Source organism: Eretmochelys imbricata, chromosome 9 (genome assembly GCF_965152235.1).
Source record: "Eretmochelys imbricata isolate rEreImb1 chromosome 9, rEreImb1.hap1, whole genome shotgun sequence".
Lineage (NCBI taxonomy): Eukaryota > Metazoa > Chordata > Testudines > Cheloniidae > Eretmochelys > Eretmochelys imbricata.
Genome location: NC_135580.1, coordinates 27,156,771 through 27,178,141, shown reverse-complemented (window position 1 = coordinate 27,178,141; position 21,371 = coordinate 27,156,771). Strand labels below are relative to the sequence as shown.

Sequence of the window (21,371 nt, the reverse complement as noted above, 5' to 3'; positions counted from 1 at the left end):
CAACTTGAGACCATTACTCCTCGTTCTGTCATCTGCTATCACTGAGAACAGTCTAGAGCCATCCTCTTTGGAACCCCCTTTCAGGTAGTTGAAAGCAGCTATCAAATCCCCCCTCATTCTTCTCTTCCGCAGACTAAACAATCCCAGTTCCCTCAGCCTCTCCTCATAAGTCATGTGTTCCAGTCCCCTAATCATTTTTGTTGCCCTCTGCTGGACTCTTTCCAATTTTTCCACATTCTTCTTGTAGTGTGGGGCCCAAAACTGGACACAGTACTCCAGGTGAGGCCTCACCAATGTCGAATAGAGAGGAACAATCACGTTCCTCGATCTTTTGGCAATGCCCCTACTTATACATCCCAAAATGCTATTGGCCTTCTTGGCAACAAGGGCACACTGTTGACTCATATCCAGCTTCTCGTCCACTGTAACCCCTAGGTCCTTTTCCGCAGAACTGCTGCCAAGCCATTCGGTCCCTAGTCTGTAGTGGTGCATGGAATTCTTCCATCCTAAGTGCAGGACTCTGCACTTGTCCTTGTTGAACCTCATCAGATTTCTTTTGGCCCAATCCTCTAATTTGTCTAGGTCCCTCTGTATCCTATCCCTACACTCCAGCGTATCTACCTCTCCTCCCAGTTTAGTGTCATCTGCAAACTTGCTGAGGGTGAAATCCAACCATCCTCCAGATCATTTATGAAGATATTGAACAAAACCGGCCCCAGGACCGACCCCTGGGGCACTCCACTTGACACCGGCTGCCAACTAGACATGGCGTCATTGATCACTACCCATTGAGCCCAATAATCTAGCCAACTTTCTATCCACCGTATAGTCCATTCATCCAGCCCATACTTCCTAAACTTGCTGACAAGTATACTGTGGGAGACCGTGTCAAAAGCTTTGCTAAAGTCAAGGAACAACATGTCCACTGCTTTCCCCTCATCCACAGAGGCAGTTATCTTGTCATAGAAGGCAATTAGATTAGTCAGGCATGACTTGCCCTTGGTGAATCCATGCTGACTGTTCCTGATCACTTTCCTCTCCTCTAAGTGCTTCAGAATTGATTCCTTGAGGACCTGCTCCATGATTTTTCCAGGGACTGAGGTGAGGCTGACTGGCCTGTAGTTCCCAGGATCCTCCTCCTTCCCTTTTTTAAAGATGGGCACTACATTAGCCTTTTTCCAGTCGTCCGGGACTTCCCCCGATCGCCCTGAGTTTTCAAAGATAATGGCCAATGGCTCTGGAATCACATCCGCCAACTCCTTTAGAAGCACTCTCGGATGCAGCACATCCGGCCCCATGGACTTGTGCTCATCCAGCTTTTCTAAATAGTCCCGAACCACTTCTTTCTCCACAGAGGGCTGGTCACCTCCTCCCCATGCTGTGTTGCCCAGTGCAGCAGTCTGGGAGCTGACCTACGTGAAGACAGAGGCAAAAAAGCCTGAGAGCACCCGAGCTCAGGGCTTTAGATCTGGGGGGATCGCTGGGGCTCAGGGCTTCAGCCCTGCGGCTCCTTTCCCAGCTTCTGCCCTGTGGGGGGCTCTGTGGCTTGGGGCTCCCCACAGCTCTGCTCCCAGTTTCAGCTGGGTGGGGGGGTGCCAGGTCTCAGGGCTTTAGCTACAGGGTGAGGACTGGGGCTGAAACCGGCACTCCCCTCTTAGCTAAAGCCCCGAGCCCTGTCGCCCCACATGGGGCTGAAGCCAAGAACGGAGCCACGGGGCTGAAACCTAAGTGCTCCCGAGGGTCTGAAGCCCTGACCCCATCCCTTGCCCAGAGCCCTGACCCCCCTCACTCTGCAGCTGCCGCCCTAACCCCACCCTGGTTAAAACCCTGAGCCCCATGGCTAAAGCCCTGAGGCAGTAAAGTATTCAGTGTGTGTGTGTGTCTGCTGCTGCCTGATTACTTCCAGTTCCAGAGGGTGTCCATTTGATCAGGAAGTACGTAACTGGTGTTCATATCTTTGAGGTTCTACCGTAGATTATAAGTTGTTTGGGCACAGACTGGGCCATCCTCTGTATTGGTGCAGCATCTGCACAGTGGAGCCCTTCTGTGTATAAGTGCATTTTGAGTCCATAATACACAGAGAACTTACCAAGTTAACACAATACCATAATCTGGTTTACAATCATAAATCCTGCAGGATCCATAGGGAAATAAATGCTGGAAAGTCTAGGAAACACAAGATCTGTTCATTCATTGAACTAGCGATGGGCAATTTTACTTTGCTTATGTTTGAATGCATTAGATCATTACTAGTTTGAAAGTTCAGCTCAGATGTAGTGGCATTTACGTTCTGCCTAGGAGAGACTATCAGAGAAGTCGCATAAAGGGAAAATCAAGAGTGGAATAAAGATGTAAAAATGGAACAGAAAGCAGGCAGAGTGAATAGAAATTAAATCAATGAAGAGAGGGGGAAAGAGGGAAATTCTAATGAAAATGTAGGCTAGGATTTTCAAAAGTGCCATGTGTTGGCCTAACTCTGCTCCTATTGAAGTCCCATGAGAGTTTTACCATCAACTTCAATAAGAGCAGTGTTAGACCAAAGCCAAGTGCCTCTGAAAATCCCACTGGCACTGTATATACCAGCCAGTCACTTGTGCCAGCCTAGCTTTTAGAGCACTTTTCTGTCCCTAATATGGAGCAAATTTTACCCTTCAACTAGAAATGCACATTTTTATCCAAATGTTCCTTGAAAAAACAGGTTAAAATATAGGTGAAAAAGTTTTTCACAAACTCCAAATTGTTGTGAAAACAAAAAAAACAAGTTTTCAAGATTTGCAAAATCTCAGACTCTACAAATTTATCTATCCCTACTTGTAATGGGATAGTGTGATTCAAAAGGCTGTTTTTAAAAGGACACTTTAAAAGACTTCCCACGCTTTGTTAAAAGTATCTCTGAGGTCACGTTAACTATGGGGACTTGAGGATAGAATAGTTGTTGGCTTTCTTTCACTGCAGATGTTATTTTTCAAAGTCAACATGAAGCACATTGATTCCATTTATTAGTTATGTAAGTTATCACAGTCAAAATGACTAATCTGAACCAAGGTTTTAGAGTCTAACACATGTACAATACCTGATATTAATCTTGCATAATATGCTGATTTGGGTATTGTAGAGCATTCTCAAACTCTAAGAATAAAGCTTCATGTTTGACCTAGGACTATAAAATATTTCTAAAATATGCTTAATAACTTATGGCCTGATGCAGCTCCCAGTGAAGTCAATGATAGTTTTCCTGTTAATGAGATAGAATGGGTTAGTGGATAAGGCACTGAACTGGGCATCAGGATTCCTGGATTCTACCACTAACCTGTTGTGTGGCCTTGGGCAAATTGTTTCCCCTTCCTTTCCTCTATTTCCTTTTGCACACTTTGGTTTGTATTTTTAGACTGTAAAGACTTTGGTGCAGGGACTGTCTCATTATGTGCTTTTACAGATATTGCAATCCTATGCAGTATCTTTGAGAACCACTATATTAAATTTATTAAAGCTGTATGTAGGTTTGTGTCCTGCTCCTTGGGATGGATTACCACAGCTCCTCTAGTAACTAAAAACAGTAGGGGGAGACTACCCCGGGACCGTAAACAACTTTGGAGAAGCACTAGCTCCTGGGATTTGCATATGCTTCTTCAAGCTGGGTTTGTCACCAAGTAAGCAATAAAGAGAAAAAGTGGGGTATTTAAAGGGTGAGTTTAAACAGACTGAGGACCTTCTTTCTGAGCGAGCAAACAGACAGGATTTTTGAAGGATAGGAAGGGGTTCTGGCTTACCATGCTCCCCATGTGGAAGATGGGTGAATTCAGGTATGCTTAGTAAGCCTTTGGTTTTATTGGTTTTTTATGTGTTTTCTCTGTGATGCTTTGCCCTAAGAATAAATAAATAAATATATTCTGCTGGGAAGGAGCTGTGTAGTAGCATATAACTGCTGCATATGCTGGTCATTCTCCGAGTCAAGAAAGCAAAGCACGGGCACTGGCCATTAGTGGCATGCTGGGATGCTGGCAGACTGGCATGCTGGGGATATCACACTGTATGGCTGGGAGCTGTACAATCTTAAACCCTGGTCAGAAGAGAGTGGGACACGGGTCCCTTCCCAAAGACAGATCATGGCTGGAGGCCTGAGACCTGACTGGGCACTCTGGGGGCGGGGTTGGGCAGGGGTGGAGAACATGGAGGTGAAGGGAGTACAGGGGCAGTTATCCTGAAAGTGTGAGACCTAGCCCAAAGGTGCTCCTATAAAAATAATAATAATAATTAATAATAACCTCAGTGGGAGCTGCATAGGTCCACAGGATAAAATAGAAAAGCCTTAAGAGTTGTTGCTTGTTTACATAAACTTTTGTATTCATGAACTTTTTCAATTTTTTAGTAGGTGAATTGGTTGCTTAGAAAAACTAAGTAGCTGTCAGTCCCGGCTAAAGACACTATTTTAAATAGATCATAGAAATAAATATATAGGTATTAAAGTATTGTAATTTTAATTTTACCTTAAAACTTCATTTTTATCATGACATGATCTCAGAATCAGTACCCCTTCTGTCCCCAGTGGTGGGGAGGCTGGCTGCATTTCAGGTTTCAGCCTCATGCCCATCACCCAGACACTCTGGAGATCTCTCCAGCAGGGTGAGGACTTGATATATTTCAAATCATGCAAAAAAATATGCAGGAAAAAATGTAACCACTGCTTCCCCCAACTTAATAAAAAGTTTAAGGCCATTTTTATGCACACCAATGGAGCAATAAAAGGCATTTTCTAAATCTATTTCTGCTGGGATTTTCAAAACAGCCTAGGAGAATTAGGCACCCAGATTCCATTAAAATTTATTGGGACTTGGATGTTCAGTTCCCTTTGGCTCCTTTGAAAATCCTAGCCTGATTGGAATAGTTCCAAGAGGCCCTGATCAGGATCAGGTACAAATAGAGGTAGAACAGTCATTGCCCTGAAGTGCTTGCAGTCTGTTCTGCTTCACAGTTCACTTTAAATGTCCTCAGCATTGTTAAAAATTATAATCCTGGCCCACACATTGTAGAGTAACTGATTTTTATCCTTAAGGTCAAATATCCATTTTTTCATCTTAGCAACAGCATCAAGCTTGTGTCCAAGTTTTTCTTCTGTTTCTCCTTTCTTCTCTGTTGGTGAAGAGATAATTTCCATCTTCTGATGACTGCATAGTGGGCTGCTAACAACAAAGCATTAATCATCTTGGGTTTGTTATAAAAATGTCCGAGCCTTGGCCATGTTCCAAAACTAACTATCCTGTTAGGGAAATGAATTGTCTCCCTCAGTGTCCAACCAATGAGATATCCTCTAATTTGGGTGTATTTACAATTTTTACTGTAACTTTGGTGTGTCTTTACCTCACCTGATTTTCATTACTAAATTACACCACTATTGGAATACACTGACCACAGTTTTATTTAATCAGCTTACAAATAAATAATCATTAATCATCATGTCGAAATCCAGGTCATTCACACCATGAGAATGTATCCCACACTGAATTCTATCCCACATATTCTGGAGCAACACTGATTTATCAGTTAGGGAATAACGACCTATGCCCTGCTGCCTGTGACACATGATGTTCTTCTTTCTCTGTGTGAATTCAGTTCTAAACCATCCCCAGACTAAAACGCCCCTTTTGAGCCCAAATGTCAAAATGTACCTAAATCACTTCCAATTTAAGAACAGCATCGTATTATAATGGGGGGAAATTAAAAAATATTTAGTGTGTTCAAAAATCAGTTTAATCTAGGACTACAGACATGAATGTGTATTAATCAAATTGTACATTTAATGCATAGTGTTGCAAGAGGGCAGAGATAAGGTTGTTTCGGTTTGCTCACTGTGCATTTCCATGCTTTAACAGGTTTGGATTTCTTTGAAGTTGAAGCTTAACTCTGAATGTCCTGGGTTTATAATGCTTGTTTTGGGGATAATTACATCATCCTTGCAATGTTTTTATTAGAAAATACTGATATTCTTAGCCTCAAGTTCATCTTAACATGGTTTTTGTCTAGAACTAAATCGTAAGGCTGGTGCAGAATGCCTGCTTCCTAGTTCTACAATAAATGTTACATGCAGTGTAGAAGCTGGCTGCTCATTCGAACAGTAGCTGGATTTCTTCTCTTTAATTTAATTAATGTACAGATATTGATTTCAACCACATATTACTATCCAGTTCAATTATTAGATAATAGCACTGTAGAGGTTTCCATTAAATACTTTCTTCCTAAATATTCTTGCTTGAAAATACAATCGTCCTGTAAAATTTGTGTTTCAAATATACAAAGAACAAATTTTAATCCAGGGAGTTGAACACTCACTTACTTGATCTTTGTCTGTAAATTAAATACTTACCCTGAAATAGATTCTTCTCATTCAGACTGACTCACCAACCTTTGCAACAGAGTTCCTTGGTCGGAGGGGGACTTGATACTGTAGCAACCACAGCTCCTCACCCAAACCTTAATTCAGTACAGCTGCCTCAGGAACAGATGAGACAGAGACAACAGCAAATTCGACAACAGCGACTCCTTCAGGTGGGACACATGGTTGTGTTAATGAAAAGCATATGTGGGGCCTTATTCGCTGAATCAGGTAGTGGCTTTAACCTGGATCTCCCGTGTCACAGGTGAGTACCTTAGCTGCCATGCTGTGGAGTCAGTCAGTCAGTCTCTCTTGCTCTCCCTCCCTCTAGTCCAGTGAATATTTAATTATTTATACAAAATGGAAGAGCTCCAACAGGAGAGATTGGGAGAGACCCATCCCAGAATAGTCAATAGCCTGGTGGTTAGGGCCCTAACCACTGGGCTATTGGCTATTCTGGGGTCAGTCTCAATCTCTCTCTCTCTCTCTCTCTCTCTCTCTCTCTCGTTTTGAACAAAAATATCATCCTGGACCTGAGAAACCTTCCCAGTGAATCAGCATTTTTCAGCAAAAAATAATTTGTCAAAAGATTCGTGATGAGCCTTAGTTCCTCTCCAGTAACCTCCTTTGTGCCTCAGGCTGTTGAGCTGTGACGATCGCAATTTATAGTTTTAGGTTATTACAGTATTAATTGGCAATAAGAATATGTATATGCCAGAATTAAAGTTGGGTGGAAACAGCCCATGTCTACAATATTTTTGATTATTCTGATTTGATGATGTACTCCAATTTGGTAGTTAAATCTCAGTTTGGCAGTTAAAAACCAAAACTCCACCCTGGGGTTGATATAGAGGTAAAAGCAACACACATTAAAAATGCTTTGTGTTTTTGGTGATGGTATAATTATTTTCATGCTTTAACTCTAATGCCAATAGCTCATTTTTAAAAATATTATCAAGAAACTTATGTGAGCATATAGTTAACAGCTGAATATACCAAACAGTCTTTTACATCTGTTTCTGCAGTGATGTTTCGACAATAGATATTATGAACACTGTATTGTAAATATTTGTTGTTCATCATCCATGATATGGCCAACACTGTGCAAATGGAGAGAACAGCAGGGTCCAGCTCCTAAATATTATAGTGAGGAACACGCCTTCCTCAACCAACACTAGAATCATAGCTTAGAAAGATAAGTAATGAAAAGGCAAATTCCATGGTCTGTATCCCTGGAACAGCAAGAGGCTGCTATGCCTTCTCAAATCAAAAGGCGGCTGCTGCTGCTGCTATTGCTATTAATCATTTATATAATATAATACATGTATACATATTATTGTTGTTACCATGGCAATGTTCTTTCAGTTGCAGCAGCAGCAACAACAGGGTCAGCAACAGGCACTTGGTCTCCAAGCAGTGCAACCACAGCAGCCTTTGGTAAGCAGACGTATTAAAACCAGACGTTTTTGTGTGCATAGAAGGGTGCTTATGGGGTAGATGTTGTTACTCCTGGAAGTAAAGCAATCTAGGAACAGTGCCAGTAAGTGCTGTATAAGCTGACTCAGACGGCTCTGCCTTTGCATGTCAGTGCTGATGGGCACAACCCTGTAGTTTCATCCAGGGTCCTCTCTGACAGTCTTGCCAAATGGTGGGATGGGTTTGATGATATGGCTAAGACAGGTTACCCAATGACTATCTTTTTTTTTTTTTAATGTAAAGCCCAGATTTGAACACGTGTCATAAAGCAAAAGGCTTGTGTATTAATCCTTTGCCCCACCTGGGCTACCTAAAACTCAGCATTTTAGTTTGTCTTTTAGAAACACTAGTTCTGGGACTGGTGTACCATGAACTACCCAGTTACCCCTAGATGTCAGTGTTCAGTTATACTGGGAAAGTTGGAACTGCTCTTACTCACGTCAAAACTGTTGAATAGATAATTAACAGATGCCTACTTCTGTCAGTCTGGAAACTTTCATGAGCACTAAATTCATTTAATTATTTTAAATTCATGAGTTCATAGGCTCTGAATATATTATTTGAGTGTGTGTGATGATGATGATCAGCCTGGGTTTGGGATGACCATATTGCTTACATGCAGTGATTATACCTTACCCATGCTGATAAATCCTATATATTGCACCAAACTATCTTAGATTCTATATATGCCACACACTTAACAGAAACTCTGTTTCTGGAACTGTTTGAGAATTTTTTAAAAATGTGATTAGAACTCCCTCTGTCTTACTTTTATTTTGTTCCCCCTGTAAAACCAGGTTGCTGAAAGGCCATGAATCCTATTATGCAGACTTGGAGGCAGAGAGAGCAATATAACCAATACATTTTAAAAACCTCTCAAATTCTTATTTGGATGCTAGACATTAAAATGCCACTCTTTCAAGCTCTGGTATAACAGCAAGGGCTGGTGTAATATTGGAAACCTGGGAATCTCTCCATTCTAGGGTGTAAACCGATAATGTATTAGCCGAGAAGGAATGAGATATTTGAACTTAACTTTTACTGCAGCAGCATATGTTGACCATATATTCGGTATATACTATGTATTTTATAAATTTCCTCATGTTATTGAGTAATAAAGAACTATCTTCACTTGCTATGCAGAACTCAACTTTACAGGAAATTTTTTGCAGCATTGCTAATGGTTTTAGCCTTACATTTTTATACAGATTTTTGTTTTAAAACTTTTATGTGAAAGCAGGATAATATGATTGAGGCCAGTTGTGAAACTGTGTGCACTCTCATATGAACAATAGAATCCAATTGGAATTCTAAGGTGCTTTATATTTTCCTTTGACAATTTAAATATATTTGTATTATATTTACTTGATTTTTATGGGCTCCTCTGGTGTCTAATTTTAAACAGTGAAAATTCCACTATCATATTTAATCAAAAACTGCAGTTTGTAGCTTAATGCCTAAATATGACTCTAATACAGATAAATGGGTTTAAATCCTGAAGAAGTAGTTGTCTTGATATACTGATAGTGTGTGCCAAAAAGTTAAAATATAGTCACTCTCTTGTACTTTTGAAACTAAGATGTAGCTGCCTGTTATCTGACATTTCAATGTGTATAAAAAAGGATCTGTGGCCGAACACTCTGGAATGCTGTTCTGGTGTTTTTGTGGGGATCCAGAACAGAGTAATGGCATGGTGCCGGAAGTGTGTTCTAGCACTTCTGTTTTTTGGTTAGGACTTGAGCATATAGTAACTCTGTAGAGATGCATTTTAGTGATTGGTCATGTACTGCAGTTGCATGGAGAGTACCATATAATCATAGTAACTTTCAGAATATTTCTTTGTTAGTCTATAACACTGGAACCTTTCATTACATCTAAAGTATGAAAGTATCTTGGTAAAAACATTTGAATGACCTGGTCTCCTCCCAAACCATCGAGTAATTTTCTGCGAACATGTTGTTTTACCATGTACTACGTTTGTGTATTTACACTGGAATTTTGAGAACTTTCTATCCTTGGTTATATGTCTTTAAAAGTAGCTAACTAAAGGAACTCAATTTAAAGAGTAAGCCACACAAAAATGTGATCCCTACAAAAAGAGCCAGATTAGAAACAGGTTCCCAACTTAAATGAGCAAGTTTAAAGAAAATATCAGCCCTTAGTGCTAAATTGTGCACCCTGAGTTTTTGAACTAGAGTTTGTGTATTCTGGGGAACCAAGTTACCCGAATTGCATTGTGTTTAAGTTGGATGTTAATTGCATTGTGTTAAGTTGGATGTCTAGCCCTTTTCTTAGGTAGCTGGTTTATTATCATAGGTGTAACTTGTGGATTGTGTATGTCTGTGTCAGCTTCTCCTGAAACCGTAGTTATGAGCTGAAGATTGTACCATAACATGCAAAAAGAACTTTTCATTAGATTTACAATATGATCTTTGATGTGACCCATGTCTTTGAGCTCATAAAGTAATAGTGATTGTGACATGTACCATATAGCTAAACAAGCTGTGACCAGGGCCTTTGAGTTTGGCAGAGAAAGTATTAATCATCTAAGGTCTTGTCTACACTGCTACTTACAGCCCTGAAACTTTCTTCGCTCAGGGGTGTGAAAAAACACCCCCCCCCCAAAACAATGCAAGTTTCAGTGCTGTAAAGTGGCGGTGTAGATAGTGCTACAGTGCTGGGAGCTCTTCCTCTTGCGAAGGTGGTTTATTACAGCTCCAGGAGAGCTTTCTCCCAGCACTGGAGCCCTCACTACACAGCCAAAATCAGCTGTGTAGACATACCCTTAGAGGCAGAATCACTTCAGGTGGTGCAACACAGCAGGACTAGCCTATCAAGGAGGAATTAACATACTAGCAAATCTCAGGGAGAGAGCTGGGGTTGGAGCTGAGAGAAGGCAAGGGTGGAAATTGCTCCTTGCCCCAATTTCAAGATGCCTGAAATAAGTCAGAGTTAACACTGGTTTGGAACCATGGCTGAGGACAGCCTAGTATCACCTGCCACGGCCTTCAAAGCACTGGATCTTCTTTATATTTTCTTGACCCTGAAATATACCTCCCAGCTGTCTTTTACCTGCAATAAGCACAACACAATGCTCTACATAAAATAGATTTTTAAACAATTAAAATGATCTTTTGTGCCCTGAGAGTTTTTCAGAGTGGCTGAAAGGTGCTTCTGAAAAGGAGGAGAAAGCGTCTTTTGTCTCCTGTGAGCCCAGGAGGCTTCTGAATCAAACCCAGACCTGAAGTGAAGAGAAACTTCCTAGCTTATTCAGAAGGACCATACTGGTTCCCAGAGGCTCAGTCTAATCACTGAAAGGACCCTTTTAAAATTTTTTGCAGCTGTGTCGCTAAAAGTAAGGTAGTGTAAATGCTGTTTATCAGCACTTTTGCCGACAAAATACTTCCCCCCCCTACAAGCGGGGTTTGCGTTGTTGACAGGAGAGGGTTCCTGCCGGCAACGAGCCTTTTACACTGCCACTTGCCACAGCAAAACTTTTTTCTTGGAGGGGAAGAGGGGGGAGTTTTTAAAGCACTTGTGAACAACAAATTGGCAGTGTAGACAAAACCCGAGTGAAGATTGGACTGTCGCCTAATGATCTGTTTAAGCTGTATTGTCTGTGTCTGTATTGTCTGTGTGCTGCTTGAGCAAAGACTTTCTGAAAGTAAAATATATTAGACTATGGAATTGCTGTGGTGGTATAGCTGTGTGGATCCCAGGATATTAGAGACACATGGGGGTGAGGTAATATTTTTTACTGGATCAACTTCTGTTGATGAAAGAGACAGCTGTGTAGCTTGAAAGACAGAAGTTGGTTCCGTAAAAGATATTCTCACCCACCTTACCTGATTAGACTATAGAAAGCTTTTGAAGCCTCATTGTTTTGGGCATCTAAAACTTTCTAGACTATGTCAATCTAATTTAATGTAAAGAAAGAATCCTGTATTGGCTGGTGGGGCTATATCAGAGCTGATACAGTACATCTTTACCATATGTCACTTCTTTGCATTTGAGAAAAATCACCATCCTCCTGGGAAATTACTTCAATATTGGGAAATCCTACTGATGATCTGCTTAATGTACTTTCATTATAGTAACTTTTGAAGGCTAACAGTGATGGCTGATGTGCTAAATTAAATATCAAGGATACTTGCAAATACAGGGAAAAATCCTGTGACATGTTTTGTTACTAGAATTTGGGCAGTTACCTTTTTGTTTTAAAACACCTCAACCTGCATGAAGATATTTTTATCTCCTGAAATAAATGTATATTTTAAGGTTTATTTTGGCCCTTGCTGTTCTGTCTCCTCAATGACTTTTAGGTCTTAATCCTACAATAAGATGATGATTCTTTCCCTGCTCCTACACTGCACTTAAGGACACGCTTAAAGGTAAGCACATGCATAGCACTTAACAGATGTGCTTAAGTGCTGTGTAAGATCAGTGACAAAGTGCTCAGCGCTTTGTAGGATTGAGCCGTTAAAGAGCAATTACCCAAATTCTGGTCTCAGTCACACTGGTATAATTCAGTGGACATTCTCTGGATTTACAGCAGTATAATTGAGAGCAGAGTTTAATCCAGGGACTTTACAGATAGCCTGAGCCTGTTATACTGTATATTATACCCAGTGATAACTGAATTTTAATGTGATTTATAAATTATTCTTTTTTCTGCCAGTTTTCCTAGCTTTTTCCTTGCTCTTATGTCTGAGACATAGCCATTTATAATGAAGCTTTGAGATAATGCCATAACTACAGAATTAAGACAGAAAAACTCTTTCCAAATATACAGTGAATATTCATGGCTTGTTTTGTTCATTTAGGGCCCAATAATACAGCCATTTCCAAGATCTCCTTGTGTGATTAAGGGGTTACAGGAATGGGTCCTTAGTCTTTGGAAAACTGAAAGGAAAGTATCACTTTTAAAGAGAGGTTTGGCATAATGCAAACATCAGTGTAATGGTAACTCATTAAAATGCATAAACCATTGTAACCTCTTATTCTACCATGTAAGAATAAAACTCAGGTTTTACCAATTGAAACTATTCAGAATAATAACCTTTTGAAGTCAAATGTCAGTGGTGACAAAACCACACCATGATCCGTATTTACTCACTTTCTCCCAATCTGTAATTTACCTTCTCAAGTTGCTATGAGTTGCATAAGGAACATCTGGAGTTGGGAGCACAGTTGTTGTTGTTGTTGTTCTAATTTAGCAGCTTGATTTTAAGATATATATATATGATCAGCTACCTACAGATAAAATATATACAGACATATATATATGATCAGCTACCTACAGATAAAAGCTCTTAACAGAGAACAGTTTTCTTTCGAACTGCAGCCAGAAGCTTGGAAAATAAAGTGGAGCTAGTCCTGCTGTGTGTGTTAATCTGAAACCCAGACTCCTGTGTAGAAGGGCTGGGAAGCAATGCATGTTGATGGAGAGGCTAATTTAGGGCCAAATTCTGATCTTGTGCCAGTATAGATACAGAGTAATGTCACTGAAGTCAATGAAAGAACATTGGTCTAACCCCAGAGTAACTGAGAGCAGAATTTAGCCCTTAAGATTTATTTCCCACCAGTTTTCTATTGGTGTAATTCCATTTACTTGAAAGAATTTGCACCTATCAGCTTTGGACAGGGCAGATGATCAAATCACTTTAAAGTACTTTCCTGGATGAATGCTATCCGCTGCAAAGGTAGGAAAGATGGATGATCTGTTTGCAGAAGACTGAATCTATGCCTTGTGTCTGCCTGGATGCATGTGTGATATCTTATAACCCAATAGGAAATTTAGAAGATTCCAGAGACTGAGGAAAGCTCATAATTTATTGTATAAACGTTAACACTTTGTTCCATCTGTATTCACTATTTATTACCAACAATTTTGTCATGTTCTGATATCATCGATCTCCAGAAATGTCTCTTTCTAGTTGCTTTTGCTTTTGTTGCCAATTGCATATGGGATTTTCAGGAAGTGAGAAGGTTTTCTTTTCTTTTTACAGTTAACGCTTAGGGAAACTGAAAAGAAACATCTGCTTCTCCCTAGGGTGTGATAGGAGAATCTGAGCAGTTTTGACTTCCAGAATGTGAAAGACATATATGTATAAATGCTCCAAAATTCTCTCTCTCTCTCTCTCCAAGGAACAATAGTCTCGGTGACAGCAGGGTCAGCACAAGCTCCAGAACTTCACTGGCGCATTTTGTTTTGTTACATAGAATCTTCTGTCTCCTCATCTGCAATTTTCTGTACATGCCCAAAATCTCTATTATTGGGTTCGCAGCGCTTCCTAGCATCTACACTGCAGCTGGGTGTATGCTTCCCAGCTTGGGCAGACAGACAAGTGCTAGCTCTGCTTAAGCTAGCATGTTTTAAAAAAAAAAAAAGGCAGTGTAGCTGGGGGTAGCAGGAGTGGCAGCTTGGGCTAGCTGCTTGAGTATGTTCCAAGGTTTCTGGTGGATTTGTATTCAGGAAGCTGCCCTTGGCTACACTGTTATTTTGAGTGCACTAGCTCAAGCAAACTAGAGTGTCTGTCTAGCCGTGCTGGGGAGTAAGCTCCCAGCTGCAATGTAAACATACTAGTGACAGCAGTGAGACACCAGAGATTTGGAGACAAACTGGAAATTAAAGAGAGATGATGGAGGAGGAAGGGAAGAGAGTCTGGAAGAGGACCTGGCCAATTCTCCTCCTCCTCATCCTCCTCCATTGTCTTCAATAACAACACAAGAGGTGCAGTTCCCTTGAGTGCCATTGTGATAGCTGTTTGGGAGGTCTTTTCACGGTATTATACATATTTAGTCCTGCTGTTTATTACTAACTGCTTACTACTCAAGCCAGGGATTGGTGAGCCAGATAGTCCAGGAAGGATTTCCTGTTTCCCCAGTTCATTAATATCTATATATACTGTTATATGTTAAATTCAGCATGCTAGTTGTTTTTTAATATATAGATATAATATAAACCTTCGCTTTCCCTTTGTGTGTTTTGAGAGAGGCATAGACCATACTCCTTTGATAAGACATTGATGTGTCATTCTGAATTGTATGAGCATTTTTCATCTTCCTGTTGCAGTTTCCAAGACAAGGTTTGCAGCAGACACAGCAGCAACAGCAGACAGCTGCTTTAGTCAGACAACTCCAAAAACAGCTCTCTAGTAAGTATGCCTATCTATAAGAGGCATCTATTTTTCTGCAGTTTCCTTTGCATATTTAAAACAAGAAACATGAAAATGTAAGTACATCATCCTATTGACACCTTCAGTTCTGGTCTCTAGTAAAAGGACAGTTCTGAAAATGATGTAACGGCAAACACTGAAGATCAGATTCTGGATGTGACTCAGTACCAGTGAATCCATTGGTTCCCATAGGTCTGAACAGAAGCACCAAGTCATTTTCAGGATTGGGGCCTGGATGTTTGTCATCCTGAGTTCAGTCAATGCTATTTTCTCCTTTCATGTCCTATTTTCAATTGTGGGGATAAATCAGGAACATCATTGCATTGAATTTTTTCCTTGTTTTTCTCCAGCTATTTCTTGCTCACGTTTCAAACACTGTATTGACAAATTTATTTTATTATTCAAAACAATTGTAAGTATGTGCACATCAAGGCCAGTTTTTTACTAAACTTTTCATTTTTTGGAAAAATTTCTTAATGGTACATTTAAAAAAAAATGAAAACAAATATTTTTATTGTTTTTGTTTGATTTGAAATAGTGGGAAAATTTCCACTCTGTTTCCTTTTCCTTTTTCCGTTTTTTTCTTTCTGGAAAGTTCAGCACATTTAGAGAAAAAATATTTTGAATTTGGGTTTTTTATTTCCCCCAGCACATTTTTTTTTACCCTTTTTTCCCACTGGAAAAGGTTTGAGAAAAGCGGAAAAGAAAAAAAAAACTAACATTTTGAATTCCACATCCCTCTTTTCCCCCCTCTCTGGAAAAATTGGCAAAAAAAAAAGTGAGGTGGGAAATAAAAAATGAAATTCTTCTAACTGAATTGAGATTTCTCAAAACAAAATGTTTTAGAAAAAAAGTTTTGAGTTTTTTCACTGAAAAAACTGCTTTTTGAACAAAACAAAAAACATTCGTTTTCGTTTGAAAATTAAAATTTCAACCACCATTAGTGTAGAGACTTCCTTTCAAGAGACTGAAAAGGTTAAGACTTTAGTTTAGAGTGGAGATGAATAAGAAAGTTATGTAACATATCATAGTATTTAGAAGATAAATTGGGTGCATCTCTCCAAGAACAAGGTTACAGCCAGTGAAATTGAAAGGCAACAAATTAAAAACCAATAAAAGGAACTACCACTTTACACAGCACATTCTCCGCCTCTGGAATTTATTGACACATAACATTATTGAGGTGAGCAGTGTTCTGAAAGGGTATGAGAGTTGTATGAAAATAACTAGTTTCTAGTGAAAACATCCCCATTTACATTACATAGGATTAAAAAATGAATATGGAATGTAATGCCCCCTTATGGTTCAGGGTGTAAACCAATGAGAGAGTGATGGGGGTTATAAAAAACATCCCTCATGGGCAGGTTATTCCATTAGGGATGTCTTGCACCTTCCTCTTCAGTAGTGTCAGAGACAAGATATCAGACTGTATGCCCCTGGTCTGATCCAGTATGGCGATTCTTGTGTTGCTAGATAAAAATATTACAATTTATTGCAATCATTTTTTTAAAAAAGCTTAATTCTCCAGGACAGGTTGTAAATGTAAGATATAAAATAGTGAGTATGCGGCCTGCTATGATTACCAGGAATTGGAGCATTCAAATTTCCAGTGTTGTATAGTGCCAGTGAATTACCCATATTCAATGCCTACGGATCTTTATTCATCTATTTTTTAAACAGAAGCATTATTTCAGCAGGACCAGTCCCTATGAGAACTGAGGATAGAGTCTCTAGTTGGAAAAAGATATGCAAATAAATTACTATTCAAAGACCTGATCTGGATAGATTCTGAGCACTCATGTCTCCTGTGGAATTCCAGCCAGAGCAGAGGTTGCTCAGACCAGATCAGGCCCTACATTTTTCGAAGTAAGCTTGTGGTTTTTTGGTCAGAATACTAACTTGATGGATTGATTAAAAATTTAAAATACAATGTCACTATTTTCATCTTTAAAAGGTGTTCAAAACATAAACAAATCTTTATTCATTGGCAGGCTTTTCATAGAAGTTTTGATCTGACTGTAGTAAGCTAGGTGTCAACCTATTTGTTAATGGAGTAGCCAGTGCGGCAGATAAATGTATTCTCCTGTTGTATTAATTTAAATGGAATGTATGGACCTAAGGTGTTAACTGTAACTCAGTCACTGTCTAACATTAAACAGTGTTAACCAAGATCCAGGGTTTGGTATACAGAGACCTCACCCTGCTTAGCACATGACACCCACTATTAAAAATCCTTCTAATCTTTTATTAAACATAAAGGAAAGAAGGAAAAAAACAGTTAAAGCATTTGAAATGTGAAGTATTAAATTAGGCCTTTGCTTTAACAACATCCCTTGTTCCCTTTCCCTTTAGCTGGAAAGAATTTTTAGAAGGAAAAACCCCCTTGTTTGATGGTCTTTTAGATGATGATAAAGTTAGTAATAGCTGTCCTTTTGGGGAAAAGAGAAGAAGTTAGTTACGATGGGCTGGAGCTCCTGCTATTATGTTTAATATCTGATCCCATTTTATCCCAGGTGGTGTTATGGGATTCGACTGGCATGTCATTTGGGTCCCTCTCTTTGCCCTGGTCTGGTCATGACTTCTCCCAGGATCAGGACAGTGAAGGTGTGGGGTCCCAGGAGAGGGTGTGGGGGTGGCAGTCAGGATGGTGAAGCTTGTTCCAGTAGCCAGTTTTTCTCCCAAAGTCTCTTTCTTTAAGGACCCACAAAGGGAATGGTGGCCACAATAGTCCATCCCATTTTTATTTTGTTCACCAAGTAGGTCTATTTTCTGACACACTGATTTTTGGTTCAAAGATTTCTGATTCCACACTTAATTTGTTTACTATACATGATCTCAACCCATACCGAGTTATATCAGTAAGACCCTTTTGTTTGTATATCAGTCTTTGTCTCCTTTTATACCTTTTCCCATTAACATTTGTTGTTATAGGTTATTGTGACAGCTTATGAACATGTACTCACGTTTTTCAGTTAGAGTAAACTTATCAGCCCAATTATCACAACACCCCGAAAGTCAGGACTGCAGAATGGACTTTCACTTCTGTCCCAGAGGAGAACTGTTTTTCATTACTAGTTAAGAAAAGCATTTTGACAATTCTATTATTTTTTCTAACAAATTGCAAGTATCAACATCCTGCTAGATTCAGTATGCATGATTAAGTAATATTGCTTTGAATGGACTTATTTATGTTATGCAGAATACTACGATTCCAGGATTGCTTCATATTCAAGATATCAATGCTGTGGAACTACTATGGTTGGGAGAAGCTCCCACCTGTAGAGTGCTGGAAATTTTTTCTCTAAACTACTTGCAGGAAAAAAAAGAAGAGAGAAGAATAAATATTGTCTATTAGTAATAGCCAATTAGGTATTGGAACCTCATAATCTGTTAATTTATAGTTGGTCCATAGAATTTATTTTCCCCTCAAATCCTTATCCATAAGGTTCAAACGGGGGAAATATAGGTGATACAATACTTACCAGTCTGCAGTCCTACATTAGCTGGATGTTCCTGACTTAAAAAATCATGGGTGAAATCCTTACCCCACTGAAGTCAATTGCAAAGCTCGCATTGGATTCACTGGGGTCAGGATTCCACCCTTTCAGTGAAAGCTCACTTGATATCTTTTTTCCTTTGAGAGTACAAATTTGGTTAATGAAAGTAATAGAGCTGATGTAATATACTTAGACTTCTGTAAGGCAGTTGACTTGGTACCAGATGACATTTTGATTAAAAACAGAGAGCAATATAAAGTTAACATAGCACACATTAAATGGATTAATAGCTGGATAACTGATAGGCCTTCAGATGTAACTCTAAACAGGGAATTGTCATAGAATCATAGAATATCAGGGTTGGAAGGGACCTCAGGAGGTCATCTAGTCCAACCCCCTGCTCAAAGCAGGACCAATCCCCAATTAAATCATCCCAGCCAGGGCTTTGTCAAGCCTGACCTTAAAAACTTCAAAGGAAGGAGATTCTACCACCTCCATAGGTAACGCATTCCAGTGTTTCACCACCCTCCCAGTGAAAAAGTTTTTCCTAATCTCCAACCTAAACCTCCCCACTGCAACTTGAGACCATTACTCCTTGTCCTGTCCTCTTCTACCACTGAGAATAGTCTAGAACCATCCTCTCTGGAACCACCTCTCAGGTAGTTGAAAGCAGCTATCAAATCCCCCCTCATTCTTCTCTTCTACAGACTAAACAATCCCAGTTCCCTCAGCCTCTCCTCATAAGTCATGTGTTCCAGACCCCTAATCATTTTTGTTGCCCTTCGCTGGACTCTCTCCAATTTATCCACATCCTTCTTGTAGTGTGGGGCCCAAAACTGGACACAATACTCCAGATGAGGCCTCACCAATGTCGAATAGAGGGGGACGATCACGTCCCTCGATCTGCTGGCAATGCCCCTACTTATACATCCCAAAATGCCATTGGCCTTCTTGGCAACAAGGGCACACTGCTGACTCATATCCGGCTTCTTGTCCACTGTCACCCCTAGGTCCTTTTCCGCAGAACTGCTGCCTAGCCATTCGGTTCCTAGTCTGTTGCTGTGCATTTGGTTCTTCCAACCTAAGTGCAGGACCCTGCACTTATCCTTATTGAACCTCATCAGATTTCTTTTGGCCCAATCCTCCCATTTGTCTAGGTCCCTCTGTATCCTATCCCTGCCCTCCAGCGTATCTACCACTCCTCCTCGTTTAGTATCATCTGCAAATTTGCTGAGAGTGCAATCCACACCATCCTCCAGATCATTTATGAAGATATTGAACAAAACCGGCCCCAGGACCGAACCCTGGGGCACTCCACTTGACACCGGCTGCCAACTAGACATGGAGCCATTGATCACTACCCGTTGAGCCCGACAATCTAGCCAATTTTCTACCCACCTTATAGTGCATTCATCCAGCCCATACTTCTTTAACTTGCTGACAAGAATACTGTGGGAGACGGTGTCAAAAGCTTTGCTAAAGTCAAGAAACAATACATCCACTGCTTTCCCTTCATCCACAGAACCAGTAATCTCATCATAGAAGGCGATTAGATTAGTCAGGCATGACCTTCCCTTGGTGAATCCATGCTGACTGTTCCTGATCACTTTCCTCTCATGTAAGTGCTTCAGGATTGATTCTTTGAGGACCTGCTCCATGATTTTTCCAGGGTCTGAGGTGAGGCTGACTGGCCTGTAGTTCCCAGGATCCTCCTTCTTCCCTTTTTTAAAGATTGGCACTACGTTAGCCTTTTTCCAGTCATCCGGGACTTCCCCTGTTCGCCACGAGTTTTCAAAGATAATGGCCAATGGCTCTGCAATCACAGCCGCCAATTCCTTTAGCACTCTCGGATGCAACTCGTCCAGCCCCATGGACTTGTGCACGACCAGCTTTTCTAAATAGTCCCTAACTATCTCTGTCTCCACAGAGGGCTGGCCATCTATTCCCCATGTTGTGATGCCCAGCGCAGCAGTCTGGGAGCTGACCTTGTTCGTGAAGACAGAGGCAAAAAAAGCATTGAGTACATTAGCTTTTTCCACATCCTCTGTCACTAGGTTGCCTCCCTCATTCATTAAGGGGCCCACACTTTCCTTGGCTTTCTTCTTGTTGCCAACATACCTGAAGAAACCCTTCTTGTTACTCTTGACATCTCTCGCTAGCTGCAGCTCCAGGTGCGATTTGGCCCTCCTGATTTCATTCCTACATGCCCGAGCAATATTTTTATACTCTTCCCTGGTCATATGTCCAACCTTCCACTTCTTGTAAGCTTCTTTTTTATGTTTAAGATCCACTAGGATTTCACCGTTAAGCCAAGCTGGTTGTCTGCCATATTTACTATTCTTTCGACACATCGGGATGGTTTGTCCCTGTAACCTCAATAGGGATTCCTTGAAATACAGCCAGCTCTCCTGGCCTCCTTTCCCCTTCATGTTAGTCCCCCAGGGGATCTTACCCATCTGTTCCCTGAGGGAGTCGAAGTCTGCTTTCCTGAAGTCCAGGGTCCGTATCCTGCTGCTTACCTTTCTTCCCTGTGTCAGGATCCTGAACTCAACCAACTCATGGTCACTGCCTCCCAGATTCCCATCCACTTTTGCTTCCCCTGCTAATTCTTCCCGGTTTGTGAGCAGCAGGTCAAGAAAAGCTCCCCCCCTAGTTGGCTCCTCTAGCACTTGCACCAGGAAATTGTCCCCTACGCTTTCCAAAAACTTCCTGGATTGTCTATGCACTGCTGTATTGCTCTCCCAGCAGATATCAGGAAAATTAAAGTCACCCATGAGAACCAGGGCGTGCGATCTAGTAGCTTCTGCGAACTGCCGGAAGAAAGCCTCATCTACCTCATCCCCCTGGTCC

General features: G+C 40.6%; 1 protein-coding gene across 1 annotated transcript in view; it reads left to right on the top strand.

Moving 5' to 3' along the window:
• The window catches only part of MED12L (mediator complex subunit 12L), a 326,616-nt gene that overhangs the window by 298,549 nt on the left and 6,696 nt on the right, over positions 1 to 21,371 (top strand). Inside the window, exons 42-44 of the mRNA XM_077826177.1 lie at positions 6,387 to 6,543; positions 7,736 to 7,807; positions 14,922 to 15,003. Coding sequence (XP_077682303.1) covers positions 6,387 to 6,543; positions 7,736 to 7,807; positions 14,922 to 15,003 — 311 coding nt within the window. The remainder of the gene's footprint in view (positions 1 to 6,386; positions 6,544 to 7,735; positions 7,808 to 14,921; positions 15,004 to 21,371) is intronic.